General features: G+C 63.1%; 1 protein-coding gene across 2 annotated transcripts; it reads left to right on the forward strand.

The window, feature by feature from the left end:
* Nucleotides 1-952: 952 nt before the first annotated feature.
* CLBA1 (clathrin binding box of aftiphilin containing 1) lies at nt 953-9414 on the forward strand. Of its 2 annotated transcripts, none has more exons than XM_045902049.3 (5): nt 953-2052; nt 3542-3672; nt 5085-5214; nt 6312-6425; nt 7461-9414. In XM_045902049.3, the coding sequence occupies exons 1-5, from the start codon at nt 1621-1623 to the stop codon at nt 7653-7655; spliced, it is 1002 nt and encodes a 333-aa protein (XP_045758005.1). In that variant the 5' UTR covers nt 953-1620; the 3' UTR covers nt 7656-9414. The 2 variants fall into 2 exon arrangements, with proteins under 2 accessions (XP_045758005.1, XP_045758007.1); XM_045902051.3 differs by having other exon boundaries at nt 7491-9411.
* The last annotated feature ends 4135 nt before the right edge of the window (nt 9415-13549 follow it).

Consider the following 13549-nt stretch of genomic DNA (forward strand, 5'->3'; position numbering starts at 1 on the left):
CTCTCCAGCTCCTCAGACTCTGACCCCCCCTGCTTCCTCCTTGTAAGGGCATCGGGCTCAATGGCATAACCCAGGACTTTGTCCCCATCTCAAAAGCCTTAACGTAACCATGTCTGTGAAGTCCCTCGTGAGGTCTTGTAAGGTCCCGTATTCACGGGTTCTGGGGACCAGGGTGTGGACATCTCTGGGCGGCATTATTCATCCACCAACGGCTAGTAAGACAGGTCAGCCCTCCTGCATCCTGAAGGTCACAGCAACATTTTCACTCTTCGCTGAGGCCCAGACAGGGCGTGGGAAACTGCTGAGCTCCCAAGAGCTGGTTCCAGCCCCAGCAACACTTCTCGCTCGGGCCTTTGGGCCCGGGCTTCAGTTTGCCCACCTGTACACAGGGACAACTTTTCTCCTACCCCTTTCCCTCCCTGGACTACGAGGACAGCAAGGACAATGGATGAGGGGGTTCAAGCAGTGGGTAGACAGCAGAAATGCCTGGGACCAACACTGTCCCTGGGGTGACATCCAGGCAGGACAGCGGCACTGGCCACCTTCCCACAGGGTCCCCCAGGTGTCTGCCCAGAGCTGGGCAGTCGGACTGCATTGCTGGCTGGCGTACCCCTCAGGAAGCACGGGAGGAGGCAGGAGGCTGCAGTCCAGGAGTCAGCGATGAGCTCATCTGGTAGTTTTCAAAATTAAAATTTTCAGTAGCTGGGCTGACAAGGACCAGGGAGAGCGGGTGATTCATGCCAACAGGACAGGGCCCACGGAGGTCACAGGGTGGAGAAATGCGCGGATAGAGGGAGCCTGGGGAGCGGGGTGTGTGTGGATCAGGGTTTCCGTCACTTCTGGGGAGGCTGGAGTCAAGCGCACTCAGCAAGGTGGATTTCGTGAGCCTGGAGGTGGGGGCGGATGGGAAAAGGGCTGGAAGGGCTGGGAGGGAGCTGGCGGGCGGGTCAGGCTGCCGCAGTAGTGCCCTTGCCCGGGGGCGGGTGGCAGCAGGAGGGGCTGGCTGTCCAGGGCCCACACCGGGCCTGCTGCGCCCCCCGTCTGGCCCGCAGGCGGCGGACCGCCATCCGCCCTCACGCGGGGGACAGCGCGGCCCTGGGACTCGGGAGTCGGCCGCGCGGTGCGGGAGGCAGCCCCACGGAGAGGCCCGCGCGCACCGCGCAACCCGGCAGGGCGCGCTCGCGGCGGGCTGGCGAGTCGGGGCTCCAGAGGCGCGCGGGGCCGCTCCCGTTAAACCAGGGTCGCTCCTCCCGGGGGGCGAGGAGTTGGGCCGGGGTGGGGTGGGGGACACGCAGGCGCACGGCGGGGCGGGCCGGCGCGTGACGTCACGACGCAGGACGCCGGACGCGGGGCAGCGCGCTCCGTTGCCGGGCAACGGGCGGGCGTGGGGACCGCGGCGGCCGCAGCTCCGGTGAGCCGAGGCGGGTGCGGGCCGGGACCGCAGGCCGGGCTCTCGCGGGGACCCCGGCCCCGGGCTGTCCTCCGCCCCGCCCCTGGGCGACCCCATCCCCCGCGCTCCCGCCCCGTGCAGCCCCGGGAGGCTCTGGCGCAGCGCTGTGGGTGTCTCGTGAGCACCTCCCCAGCTCCCCATCGCGTGGACGCGGGCCGGGCGGCACCGACATGCAGGGCCAGCGGCAGCGGGGGGCAGGGCCTGGCCAGACACCCCCTCCCAGCAGGTGTCGGAGCGACCTCGCAGAGGAAGCAGGCGACCTTTCCCTCTGCCCGGCTTCTAAAGACAGCGGTGCGAGCAAGGCGCCAGCGGGGCGGAGAGGCGCTGGCGCCGAGTGGCTCTCCGGGGGCGGGGAGGGCTTTTCTACCTGCCCCGCCGGCGGCCCGGACCCCGGGGAGCACAACAGCGCCTGGGGGGAGTTTGAAGGCTTTCAAGAATCTTCGGCCAAGTCTGAACAGTTCTCCCCAAACTTTGAGCTCCCGGAGAGACCCCCACATCCTCGGCGGCAGTCAGTGGCTTCTACCCAAAAGGAGCGTGGTTCTCGCCAGCCTCCCCAGGGCAGGCCTGGGGTGCCAGGAGCCGCGGGCAGCTCACCTTGTGAGGTATTTCTACAGCAGACCCTCTGGCTTCGGTGGGCTGGCCCGGGAGGGGGTCTGCTTCTCTCCTGGCCTTGGTCCCTGCCTGTGTGGCTGGCTGTCCTGTCCTGAGCCAGGGAAGGAAGGAGGCTGGACCATGCTGGGAGGCGACTCAGGAGCGAGCGCTTGTGTGCCCAGTGCTCCTGAGTCCAGGCACTGGGCCTCCACCATCCCGCCAGCCCACCTTCCCCGCTCCGTTCAGGGCACACCGGGAAAGAGCTTTTTGTCCAAATCGTCACTCTCCTTATTCAGAAAGCCTCACCAAGAGTCCCTTCCAGCCTGTGTGTGCTGACCGGGTGGGTGCTGGAGATGGCCTGGAGATCCCAGGCCGCGTCCCCTTTGCCTGTGGCACTGCCCTTCCTCACCTGACCACCAGTTTCACCTTTTTTATGACTGCATCTGATCCGTCTCTTCTTGTCTTCCTCTTCCTTCCCTTGCTCCTCTTCCTCTGCCATCTCTTCCCAAGGGCTTACCCCGAAACCTCAGAACACCACGAGAACAAAAGGAGTCAGATGAGTAAGGGACGAGAGAAAAGGTTTCGCTGGTTCTAGGGATGAACTGTTTGCTTCCTGAACCAGTGTTTCCCTGGACCTCTGGCGGGAGGCGCTCTCCGTGCAGTCCGCTCTGCTAGCCCGCTGTTCTGAAAACAGGACTTGTCTTCCACTGGGACGAAGAGATCAGGGAACACTCTGACAATAATGTGAACTTTGCAAGAGACACTAGGTGAAGACAGAAAACTGCACCCTGCTGATGTGAATATATGCACTGCACACACCCCCCCCCAACAGCTCTCGGGGCTCCCCGCCCTCCCAGCTCGCACACCTGCCCTCACCTCCACCTGCCCAGTGCACACCCGCCCTCACCTCCACCTGCCTAGTGCACACCCACCCTCACCTCCAGCCCACCCAGTGCGCACACCCACCCTCACCTCCAGCCCACCCAGTGCGCACACCCACCCTCACCTCCAGCCCACCCAGTGCGCACACCCACCCTCACCTCCAGCCCACCCAGTGCGCACACCCACCCTCACCTCCAGTTCCACCCAGTGTGCACACCCACCCTCACTTCCAGCTCCTGGTTTGCACTCCTGTCACCTCCTGCCAGACTTTGGACGTTCATTCCAGCACTTCACACTCACTCCCAACCTTCTGACCTCAGGTCTTTGTCCAGGAAGGGCCACCTTTACTGTCGTGTGGATAGATTTCCCAGCCAGCTGACACACGGGAAACACTTTTTTATCAGGTGCCTCTTTCTCGTGTGTCACTGACGAAGCTTATGAGTGCTGTGCCCTAATCCCACTTTCCACGCCCTGTGCTTCTCATCAGGAGTGTGCAGAGCAGAGATTTTGGGGAGCGAGGGTGGCAGCAGCGATGGTCTGATTGTCCACACGCTTCATTTGCACCAAAACTACGTATCGGGGGTAAGGGCACGTAATGTGCGTTTTTCTCTTTTCCAGCTTCTGCACAGCTACAAGGACGTGTTCAGGTTTGTTTTTCAAGAAGTACCGGTCCAGCAGGCAACTGAAGGCGTCTCCCCCTTAGACCGCATCTTAGAACTGCCTGGCTGTGAATCTGGACAGCAACTGTGGTAAGGAACTTACGTTCTTACAGCAAGTCTGAGTTTATACTTTCGGTTGACCAACTGGACCTTTACAGAGAGCCCGTCTCTCCCGAAGTTCCCACAGCCTTGGGGTCATGGGGTCCTCACGAGGGACCAGGCAGCACGGGTCGATGCTCTGGCCATGGTCACCCCTCCCAGAGCCATGTTCACCTGGAACGAGGTGGACAGGGGGTACCACCTCCCGGCGTCTCAGTGCGAGTGCTGGGCGTGCAGAAGGGCCTGGGGGCCTGGGGGCCTGGCCGTGGGCACGGGGCCCTCCCGGGGGGCCTGACCGACTGATCCTCAGCCACAGAGAAGACATGCTGGCGCCCCTGAGGGACAGTGTGAACCCACAGGGTCAGCCAGCCTGAGTGCATCTGGTGCTAGCGACAAGGCTGTGGTCCCCAGGGCCCGTGCTCCGGGACATCACAGATGCAGGTGTGCGCAGATGGCCGTGTCCTCAGATGCGCTTTCACTGGGCACTGAGAGAAAGCAAGTGCAGCCCACTGCATGATGTGCAGTGGTCGAAAAGCTCGAGGTCCGCTGAGCCCAGGCCACAGGAGGAGGAGGTGAAAGTTGGTGTGAGCTGGCTTCCCTAACCCCGTGCCCTCTTCGTCAGAGAGTTCTGCACACCAGCCCTTCTGGGCTCCGGTCTTGGGTCCAGTCAGGGCCCGTCCCAGGGAGCCCCGGCAGGGGCGCGGAGACAGAGGCCTGGAGCCCGGAAGGCTGTCACCACCGTGTGCCCTCTGGATATGGTGCTTCCCCAAGGCGTGGGCCGGGCCAGCAGGCAGGTGGAAGGGCCTCTGGTGGCAGCATGAGCCTCAGACACCCAGAGACACGTGTGGTCCTGGGTGTCAGGCCTGGCAGGGCTGGACACTGGTGTGTGATGGGAAGTGGCTGTGACTTGGGTGTGAAAGCATGAGGACGGCTTGGACATGATGTGGGCACTTAGCGTAACTGCCCCTCCCGTGGTTCTTTGTGTGAACACCTTCCCTGCCCTCGCGGGAGCTGCGCTAGCAGCCGTGGACGGCACGTGGCCGATGGGGGGAGGCTCCTAGCTGTGGACAGCGCGTGACAGACTCCCAGTAGTTGTCTTCTAATCACTGCCCCACCCCTAGTTTTCAAGTGTCCCTGTGGTCCCTGTGATCCCACGAAGCACCGGGCCTCCAGGACATCTGCCCCTTGGAGGAGCCGCTCAGCCGTGACCGTGAGCCCAGCGGGCCAGGGGAGGAGGGTGGGAGTGGGGTATTCGTCGGGGGGCATGCGTCGTCTGAAGAAAGCAACACATGACTCGGCCCAGAAGGGAGCACTCTGTTCTCACAACCCCTGGGGGCAGGTGCCCTCTTGGCTTCTGTTCTGAAGGTTTCTCAGTCTCTTTAATTAACATATCTCTTTTCCAGTTCTGAATCTAGAAAACTCTGGAGAGCTCTTCAGAACACAAATAGCACGTCGGCCTCTCGATGCCTCGGGAGTGAGTCCCATTGCCAGGAAAACCTCTTCCTTGTTCTTGGAATAGACGCTGCTCAGAAGGTGAGTCAGGTGGACACAGGGCTCCTGGGGGTGCAGCTGCCCCCCAGCGACTTTGCCGGCCACCCTGAGGCCGCAGGGAGCCGTCTACACAGACGGCATGAGGGTAGGGGGCCTTGCTGCCAGAAAACAGCAGGTGGGGGAGAAAACGCACTGGTTTCCAGGGGTGGTGGTGGGGGAATGCAGCAACGCAGGCAGGGAAGGGGCAAGACGGGTCAGCTCGTCGGTGTCAGGACCTGCCCTGTGCCAGGCTGACAGATGTCCAGGTGCGGCCCAACCCTCGACACGTGGTGGAGGAGGCGCTGTGGCCGAGCGGAGGACAGACACAGCATGTGGGGAGGACAGACACAGCATGTGGGCCGGGGCGCGGGAGCTCCTGGCGGAGGGGAGGGTGGAGAAGTGCCCCCGGCAGCGGCGGCCTCTGCTCAGGGGCTGGGGACAGGGAGCGGCAGGTGCCCGCAGACGCGTCGGTGGCGTTAGCCACCAGGTGGGTCCCTAGCGCCTGAGGTGGGAGGCAGCAAAACTGGAGTAGAGAGGAGGCCAGTTACCAGAGAAAACGCAAATTGTATCCAGAGCAGTCTTTCAGCCGTCAAGTCGGCAAAGACCCTTTTCTGGTTTTTAGTATTATGGAAATTTTCAAACATGGAAAACCCAAAAGTGGCTGATGGGCCTCAGTGACAACGGGGGCTCGGAGATGGCTGCTGCTGGGCCTCGGGGTCACGTGGGGCTTGCCAGGAGGGACGTGAGGGCTGGAAGGAGCCAGAGGGGCCTGACGAGGATGGGGGAGGGGACAGGCAGCCTGAAGGGGAGGTGGGGAGGTGGGGAGGTGGGGCTTCTCCAGGTGCAGCCAGGCTGGGGGGCGTGCAGGGCTCACTCTGGAGGTGGTGGAAGACTTGAGGAGGTGGAGGGTCCTGCGGGTCTGGAGGGAGAGGGTGGCTATGAGCCTGGTGACAGGAGGGTGAGGACCATGACACTGAGTCATGACCATGTTGCAGTTTAATGGTGTGGTGTGCCAGAGGGGTCTGGGTTAACAAGGCAAACGCAGAGAAAGCGGTTCTTTATCTTCCTTCCCCTGGTGTGACAGTGGCTTGTCTCACTAGAACCTTTCCGGAGACCTGGGTCACATTCTGGAATGTTCTGAACTCCAAGAGCCTGAAGAACTGGGTGTGCCCACCTTCCGTCTGCAGCCCTGCAGAGCCCTGATCCAGACCAAGGTGAGCCGCCCCCTGGGACAGGCCACGGCCGTGCTGGCCACGTGGGTCTTTGTGTTGGCCCCTGCTACCTGAGTCTCACGGACTCGGGAGGAAGGAGCACTGCGGCCATCTGGGGCTGGCAGAGCACCCCCGGGCGCTGGGAGGTGCGCAGGCGTCACAGGCAACCGGTGGGCTGCAGGAGGGGCTGCAGGTAAGCAGCAGGGCAGGGGGGTGAGGGGCGCTGCAGGCCCCACTGGGCAGCGGGAGGGAGGGGTGCACAGACAGGGCCTTCTCCTGCTGCCCTCTTCTGAGGACAGGGCACAGCTTTTCCTGGGAGTGGGGGCACCTGCCCACTCATGGGCCAGGTATTGTGGGGAGCAGTGCCCAGCCTGCAGGGGTCTGTTTCCCCCGGGACCCGGAGCACAGGTGGGGTTCACTCTGCATGCACCCCTGCCCCAGGAGAGTAGTGGCACCTGGGGGGTGTCCACTGCCAGGGTCTGTTCTGATGGTGGTTGGTGTGGACAGCGAGTGCAGGGGAGGCCCCTTGTCATCCAGCTGCACGGGCCAGGGCCATCTCCAGGATGTCCAAGCATGCTGTTCATCTGCTCTTTGGGAAACCCCACAAGGCAGGAGGTAGAAACTTCTAGAACTGCAGGCAGGGGCCATCTTAGAGCAGCAAGACACAGAAATGTCCATCGCAGCATCGTTCACAGTTGCTTACACGTCCACAGCGGCTAGTAGGTGGAAATCCATGGACACTGCAGACGAGAGCAGGAAGGGCCCTGTGACCCCAACTAAGCCCTCAGGACAGGGTCATAGGATCACCTGGGATGAGGAGGCCTGCATGGCCCTGGGCACACAGCATGGCTGTCCTCCCAGTGTGGTGTCCCCTTTGCTCCGGGAGAAGCCACGGAGCTCTCCGCTCCATCCCATGCGCCTCCGTGTTTGTTGACTGCACCATGACAGGAGCTTAAGGCAGGAGAGAAAGCCACACGGGGCCCAGCGGCAGGTGCAGCAGGCCGGTCCCAGGGGCAGACAGCCCACTGGCCTCTGTAGGCCCTGACCATGCCCTTCCTTTCCCATCAGCTCTCAGGGACGTCCGGTGGCAGACAGGGGAGCCTGCTTGCGTGCAGCCTCTTTCTGAAGACCCCCTTACACAGACACGGGCAGTACCTCACAATTCCATGGAAAAAGAAGATTTTCAATCCACGTAACCTAAAAATGACCTTGTTTAATAGTGACATTTACTAAAACGGGAGTACTTTGTATTTTTATCAGTTTTACATTTTCTTACTGGCTTGGTTTGGTACTGGAAACCGGAACTGTTTTGTGGGCATGTTTCCGGGGACGCCCTGTGCGCACCCAGGCTGCGCCCCCCTGGTGCATTTTGGGGTGTGACCACTTTAGAAGAGCGTGTCCTTTGGCAGAGCCAGTCTCAACAGGAAGGGGGTGCCCAGGGTCCCCAGGAGCTCCGCCCCAGCATGATAGGAACCAAGGTGGCACTGGGGGCCCTCTGCCTGGTGCAGGTGCTGCCGGCCCCTGGGGGCACCCAGGGAGGAACCCCAGGCCTGGCTGCCCACGTGGCTCCGCCGGGGGCACAGCCAGGTGGCCTGGCTCTCAGCTGGAACTGTCCGCACGAGGCAGGCGCCACACGCTCAGGGAATCCGGAGCACGTTCCTGTCACTCCTGGGGGAGAGCGAAGGCCCTGGGAGCACTTACCTGCACCACTGCCTGTCGGCGGCCTTTCTCTGTGCCCGGCCCTCCCCTCCGACTCCGAGCAGGCGCTCTCTGGTTCTGGTGGAGGCACTGATTTTTGTAAAATTTTATTAAATAAAATGGCCTGGACAAGCCCACGTTCTTGCTGGTTCATCTGCTCCATGGGGACTGTTGCCAGAGGTCCTGCGGCTGCAGGCTGTCCCTGCCCGAAGCCCCTGGCCGGTCCGTCTGGCAGGGCCCGGCTCCCAGGGCTGTCCCGCATGCGTGGGTCACACCTGCTGCCTGGAGAGCGCGGATGGGGGCTGGCCTCAGATGCCCACTCCGTCAACCCCGGAGTCAGACCCAGACAGTGACCAGCAGATGTCGCCCGTCACGGGGAGAAGGGCGTTAGCGGTCACTCTCCACCAGCCTGCAGGTGTCTTATGTGAAGGAGTAATCAGATTTTTTTTTAGTGCTGTAGGTTTGGGAAATCTGCCCTCATTTTTCTTTTTCAGCCAGAAAGAGATGGAAATTTGGAAACTGCTTTTCTGCCACACTTCTTCCACCACAGGGCAGCGTCCGCCCTGGGATGTGCCATCATTTCCCAGCCTTTGGTGCAAGTCAGACTTGAACCCAAAATAGGCCGTTCTGTGTCCTGCCTCCTCCCCTGAGTCACTCTCGGACGTGGGCACTGGACTCCCCACAGCTGCTCCCCTGCCCCGTTGCTGGCGGACCTCTCCTGACCCCCAGCCAGCCCAGCACCCCCAGCTCTGTCCCCCACACCAGAGGCCAGGGCTGTCCCTGTCCCTCAGTCCGCGTCCAAGCAGACATCAAGTCTGGCTCTGATGCTGTGTCCGGGTGCCTGGCCAGGCTGCTCAAGGAGGGGCCTTCTGAACCGGGAGAGTGAATGCTGACTGGTCCCCTCTGGTTCAGAGGCTGCCCCTGTCACCCCGCCCGGAACGTGCCCTGTCAGCTACAGAGTCAGGGTTCAAAATAATCACAGAGCTGAGGATACCAAGGAACATACATTAATGGAATTCAGTGCCCCCAGGGGCAGAGAGGGAGGAGGGGGACCCCAGGGACCCTCGTCCAGCTCTCGGCCTTCACTGAGTGCTCAGAGTGGGGTGCAAGGAGAGAAGGCTGACAGAAAATCCCCAAGTAGAAGCCAGCCTCTCTCAGAAGTGGGGGCTGGAGAAGCGAGAGACCCCCTCTGAGGGGTGCTCTGGGGTTCTGGCCCCCCGCTCTAGAGGCTCCATGGGGCAGCTGGGCCCCTGCCTGGGCGCTCCAAGCCATGGCGGGCTGGAAGGACCTGGAACGGGGGCAGAGGGAGCCTTCAGTGATCTGCAAACATGGCGCTGGACTCTGCAAGGCAGGCTGATGTCCAGAGCCTGGCCAGGGCTCAGACGTCGGGCCCCGCTGAGCAGCAGCCCTGCCGGCACCTGGAGACGCGGGGAGCCTCTGGGAGCTGCAGCAGGGCCCGGGCCCAGCCCAATGGCGGGCCAAGACTCAGCCCCTCCAGGAACCTGACGGCTCCTCGCTATGGACCTCAGTCTCCGCTGTTCTCTTACCGAGTGCTTCGCAGTTAGCAAGACATGGCAAGACCACGAAAATGCGAGAACCCCTGATCTCTGGTGGACAGGAGCAGAGGCAGAGATGGCCCAAACGGTGCAGGTCCGAGACCGTAAAATGGCGTTGGACGAAGTGGTGAGGATCCAGTGGGAAAGGGGAGCACACACGGGAGAGACGCGGAAATCACACAAGAGAACAAAACGGAAGCGCCAGGAATGAACACTGTCACCCCACCCGCGAGCCATTCTTGAGAAGGGCCCGACGGCGGACCCGACACGAACAGTCCGTGATCGCGAACCGGTCAGTAGAAACCATCTGAGCAGGACGCAGAGGGACAGAAAGAGGGAGAAGACACAGGACGGGGTGCCCAGGACCCAGGGGCTGCGCCAGGCGGTGTGCCCCCGCATCATCAGAGGCCCAGAAGCAGAGCCCCAGAGGAGCGAATGGCTAAGAACTCTCCGACGCTGACGAGAGCCACAGACCGGCGGCCCAGAGCAGGATCCACTGGAAGAAGACCAGACCTGCGCTCTGAGCCTGCAGGAGCCCAGCCTGGAGGGACAGGGGCTCCGCATGTCCGGACGGCTCAGACGCAGGCCGGCGGAGGCCTTGGCCGCCGTGCAGGGCTCTGGCCCCTGGCGCCCGCAGGCTGGAGGCCGCGTCCGAGTGCCTGGACCAGCCCAGTAAGCGGCCCTGCGGGGAGGATGCGGCCACATGGGGAGGACACAGGTGGGACACCATGAGAGAGACGCTGGAGGGGCCACCGTGACCGCGGGCCGGGGTCGGGGAAGGAGGCGAGCGTAAGAGCCATGAGCAAGGCTGTCGTGTGCTGGCAAGAGAGAGATTTAGGTTCAAAGAAAGTAGCAGAAAGGAAGTGAGGACAGCAGAAGCCAACGAGGGGAGCCAGGGCCCAGTCCTGGACGCGGAGGCCTGTGGTAACGCGCACCTGGGACTGAGCCAGATGCGCCCCGACAGCCGGCCGCCCGCCCTCCCCCCGATTCGGCTGCGTGTGGCACCCCGCTGACAAAGGTACAGGGAAAGGACAGTGGGGACACGTGAGTATGACTGCGTGTCGGCCGGTGGGAAGGAATTAGTGTTCCTTTTCTGACCACGACACGGGATTGCGGTCCTGAAGTTTCATATGTATTTACAGGCAAAACGTCTCCACATCTCAGACCCGCGTTAAGCTTCTTTAAGGAAGAAACAAAACGGTTCACAGCTGGTCACCACTGGCAACAGGCACCAGGCCGGTTCCCTGGCTCTAGAGTGTGTCCACTCTTACAAGGGACCTTTCTCCGTGGCCAGAGGCCCCCCTCCCTAAGAGTCATCGTGCCCCCGTCCCCAGGCTGGCCTGCAGCAAGCAGCGCAAGCCCCTCGGCTGCAGGTGGGGGCCCGGTGGGCAGGGTTTCAGCAGGGCCGTTCCCTGTCATCGGAGCCCCTCAAAGCCGGCCACCGGGTCTGTCTGCAAGGACGACCCAGGGCTGAAGCAGGGGCTCTGAGCACCAAGCTCCCGGTGCAGGTGGCTTCTGAAACTCGGCGGGGACCCCGTGGGTGGGCACTGGGTGGGCGGGGACCAGGTAGGGGGGCAGCCCACAGGAGGGGCGGGCGCCGGAGGGGACACTGTGTCTCAGCTGTGTCTCAGCGGGCTCAGGCCACTAGAAGAGAGCGCCACCACGCGCGAGGCTGGACAAGCTCCTTCCCACAGTGCTGCAGGCGGGGAGTCGCCGCGGGCCTCTCCTGGTTCACGGCTGCCTTCGCTGTGCGTCTGCGGGGCAGAGGGCAGCCGGGAAGCAAGCTGTCACATCTCCTCTGACAGGGGCTCGAGCCCATCATGAGGGCACCTGCCGGAGGGCCCCTCCTCACGCCAGCCCAGTGAAGTTAGATTCCAATATATGAATTTGGGGCACATGAACAGCAGTCCAGTAACACATAGGCAAACCCCAAACCACCCCCGGGGAATCATCCTCTCCGTGCCTCCTCCAGTAGGCACACGCACGCCCCCATCCGCGTGCACGCGTGCCGACCAGACTCCCCGGGGAGCCTTCCCTATCCGGCTGGGCGGGCCCCCACAGCAGGGCCACGGGCAGGGAGCTCACCCACGTCTCCGTCCTCACCGTGAGGCCTGGGCTTTGGGCAGACAGGCGCTGACTGAAGAACTGGGCCAGGCCCCCGACCTTGCCCCACCCCTGGCCCTGGGCTGGGTGGATCCCGGGACACAGGGCAGAGAGGCCCCCTCAGGATGAGGGGACTCGGGGTGCTCAGCAGCTGCTCGGGGCCACCGTGGACGCAGGCTCCCTTCCTTGTTGTGTCCTCCCCGGGAGGGGGCTGTCCTGCATCTGGGGCCTCGGTGCTGATGACGCTCTCAGGCCGGTAGCCTAGGCGGGAGAAGAGCGAGACCCCGGCCAGAGGCCCTCTGGAGGCTGGCTTCCAGGGGTTTGGCCCCTCCAGTGCAAGGGCAGGAAGCACAGCCGGGCCTGTGCCCGGCTCTCGGCCCTGGCTCATCTGCCATCCGGTAGGTGGGGCCCCCATGGAGCAGCACCTCCTTGGGCCCAGCGCCCGGCCACCCCGCTAGGCTCAGCTCAGCCGGCTCCGACATGCGCAGCAGGTGCCGCCCATGGCCGTTCTGACGCTGGCCTCCGTGTAGGGGCAGTGCCCCAGGGACGACAAGGCCAGCGCAGGTAGAGAAGGCCACACTGCGCTGCCCGGCGACAGCCCCAGGCCCCCACCCCGTCAGTGAGCTCGCTAACCTCCCCAAGGAGCGCCCCGCTGCAGTTTATAGACTTGGGGGCTTTTTTCCCCAAAGACTACAAAACTACAAGTACAAAATTAGCCACAAAAAGAGAACAGAACGAGAAAAGAAACAGTTTCCAAGAATTTAAAAAGGCGATAGCAAGAAACATCACAAACTGCAGGAAAGCGGCGCTCTAACCACTGCCTGTCTCCACGCTCCCACGGGGCCTCTCGACTGCACTTCTTAACCCCCGAGCCCTGTGACAAAGCTGTCATCCCATCACTTGCTATCCAGAAAGACAACTCCACGTACGTTTACGGCTGCTGGTTCAGAGGCTCTTCCAACGTAAGGCCCATCGGCGGCCACAACGTGCAACCTTCGTGTGACCTTCGGGGCTGTCAGGGCGAGGCCCCTCTGGAATTTTTCACAGGCCGGCTGTCATCCCTCAAACCTGCTTCCCCTCCTCCAGGCTCCGGGGGACCGCGGCGGGGCCCGCGCCCGCCCTGGGAGCCACAAGCCAAGACAGCAGGGGCAGCGGGGTGGCAGGCATACCCGAGGCCCGTCCTGGCTGAGGAGGGCGGGCAGAGGCTCAGCCATGCTCGGGAGCAGCAGGGAACATGCAGCCGAGACCCGCTGCCCTCAAACCCGGCTTCCCCTGCCCAGAGCCCAGAAGCGCAGAGCTCCCCTTCCCCACCGGAGAGGCAGCAGGAGAGGTGGGGTGAGGACAGGAGCCTTAGCATGCTGTGGCCGACAGCGGCGCTGGGACGGCCGGAGTCCTGCGCGTGCAGGTGGGATGCATCCTCGGCAACTGGCCACCTGCCTCTGCCCCTCTCTGGAGGCGCTCACATGTTTCCAGGGCCATCTGCGGTCAGGGGCCCACCAGCCAGCCTGGCTGGGATGACAGAGGGCCTGCAGAGTTGGCCCTGCCCAGGGCAGCCAGGCCACCAGGTGGGCGTGAGGCGCCCCACGGGAGGGAGCCCCTGGAATGGGAGCGGACAGCTGGGAGACAACAGGAGAGCAAAGGGGGAAAGGAAGGGCGGCCGGCAGGAGCAGCTGTGTCAGCGAGGTGGGGACCCCCAAGCCGGAGGCCCTGCTCGGCCGGCCGTCCTGAGCGCACCGGTTCTCTGAACTGCTCCAGGGCAAATGGGCGCTG

Source organism: Mirounga angustirostris, unplaced genomic scaffold, assembly GCF_029215605.1.
Source record: "Mirounga angustirostris isolate CCGP_5_RB_7025 unplaced genomic scaffold, mMirAng1.0.hap1 SCAF_9, whole genome shotgun sequence".
Lineage (NCBI taxonomy): Eukaryota > Metazoa > Chordata > Mammalia > Carnivora > Phocidae > Mirounga > Mirounga angustirostris.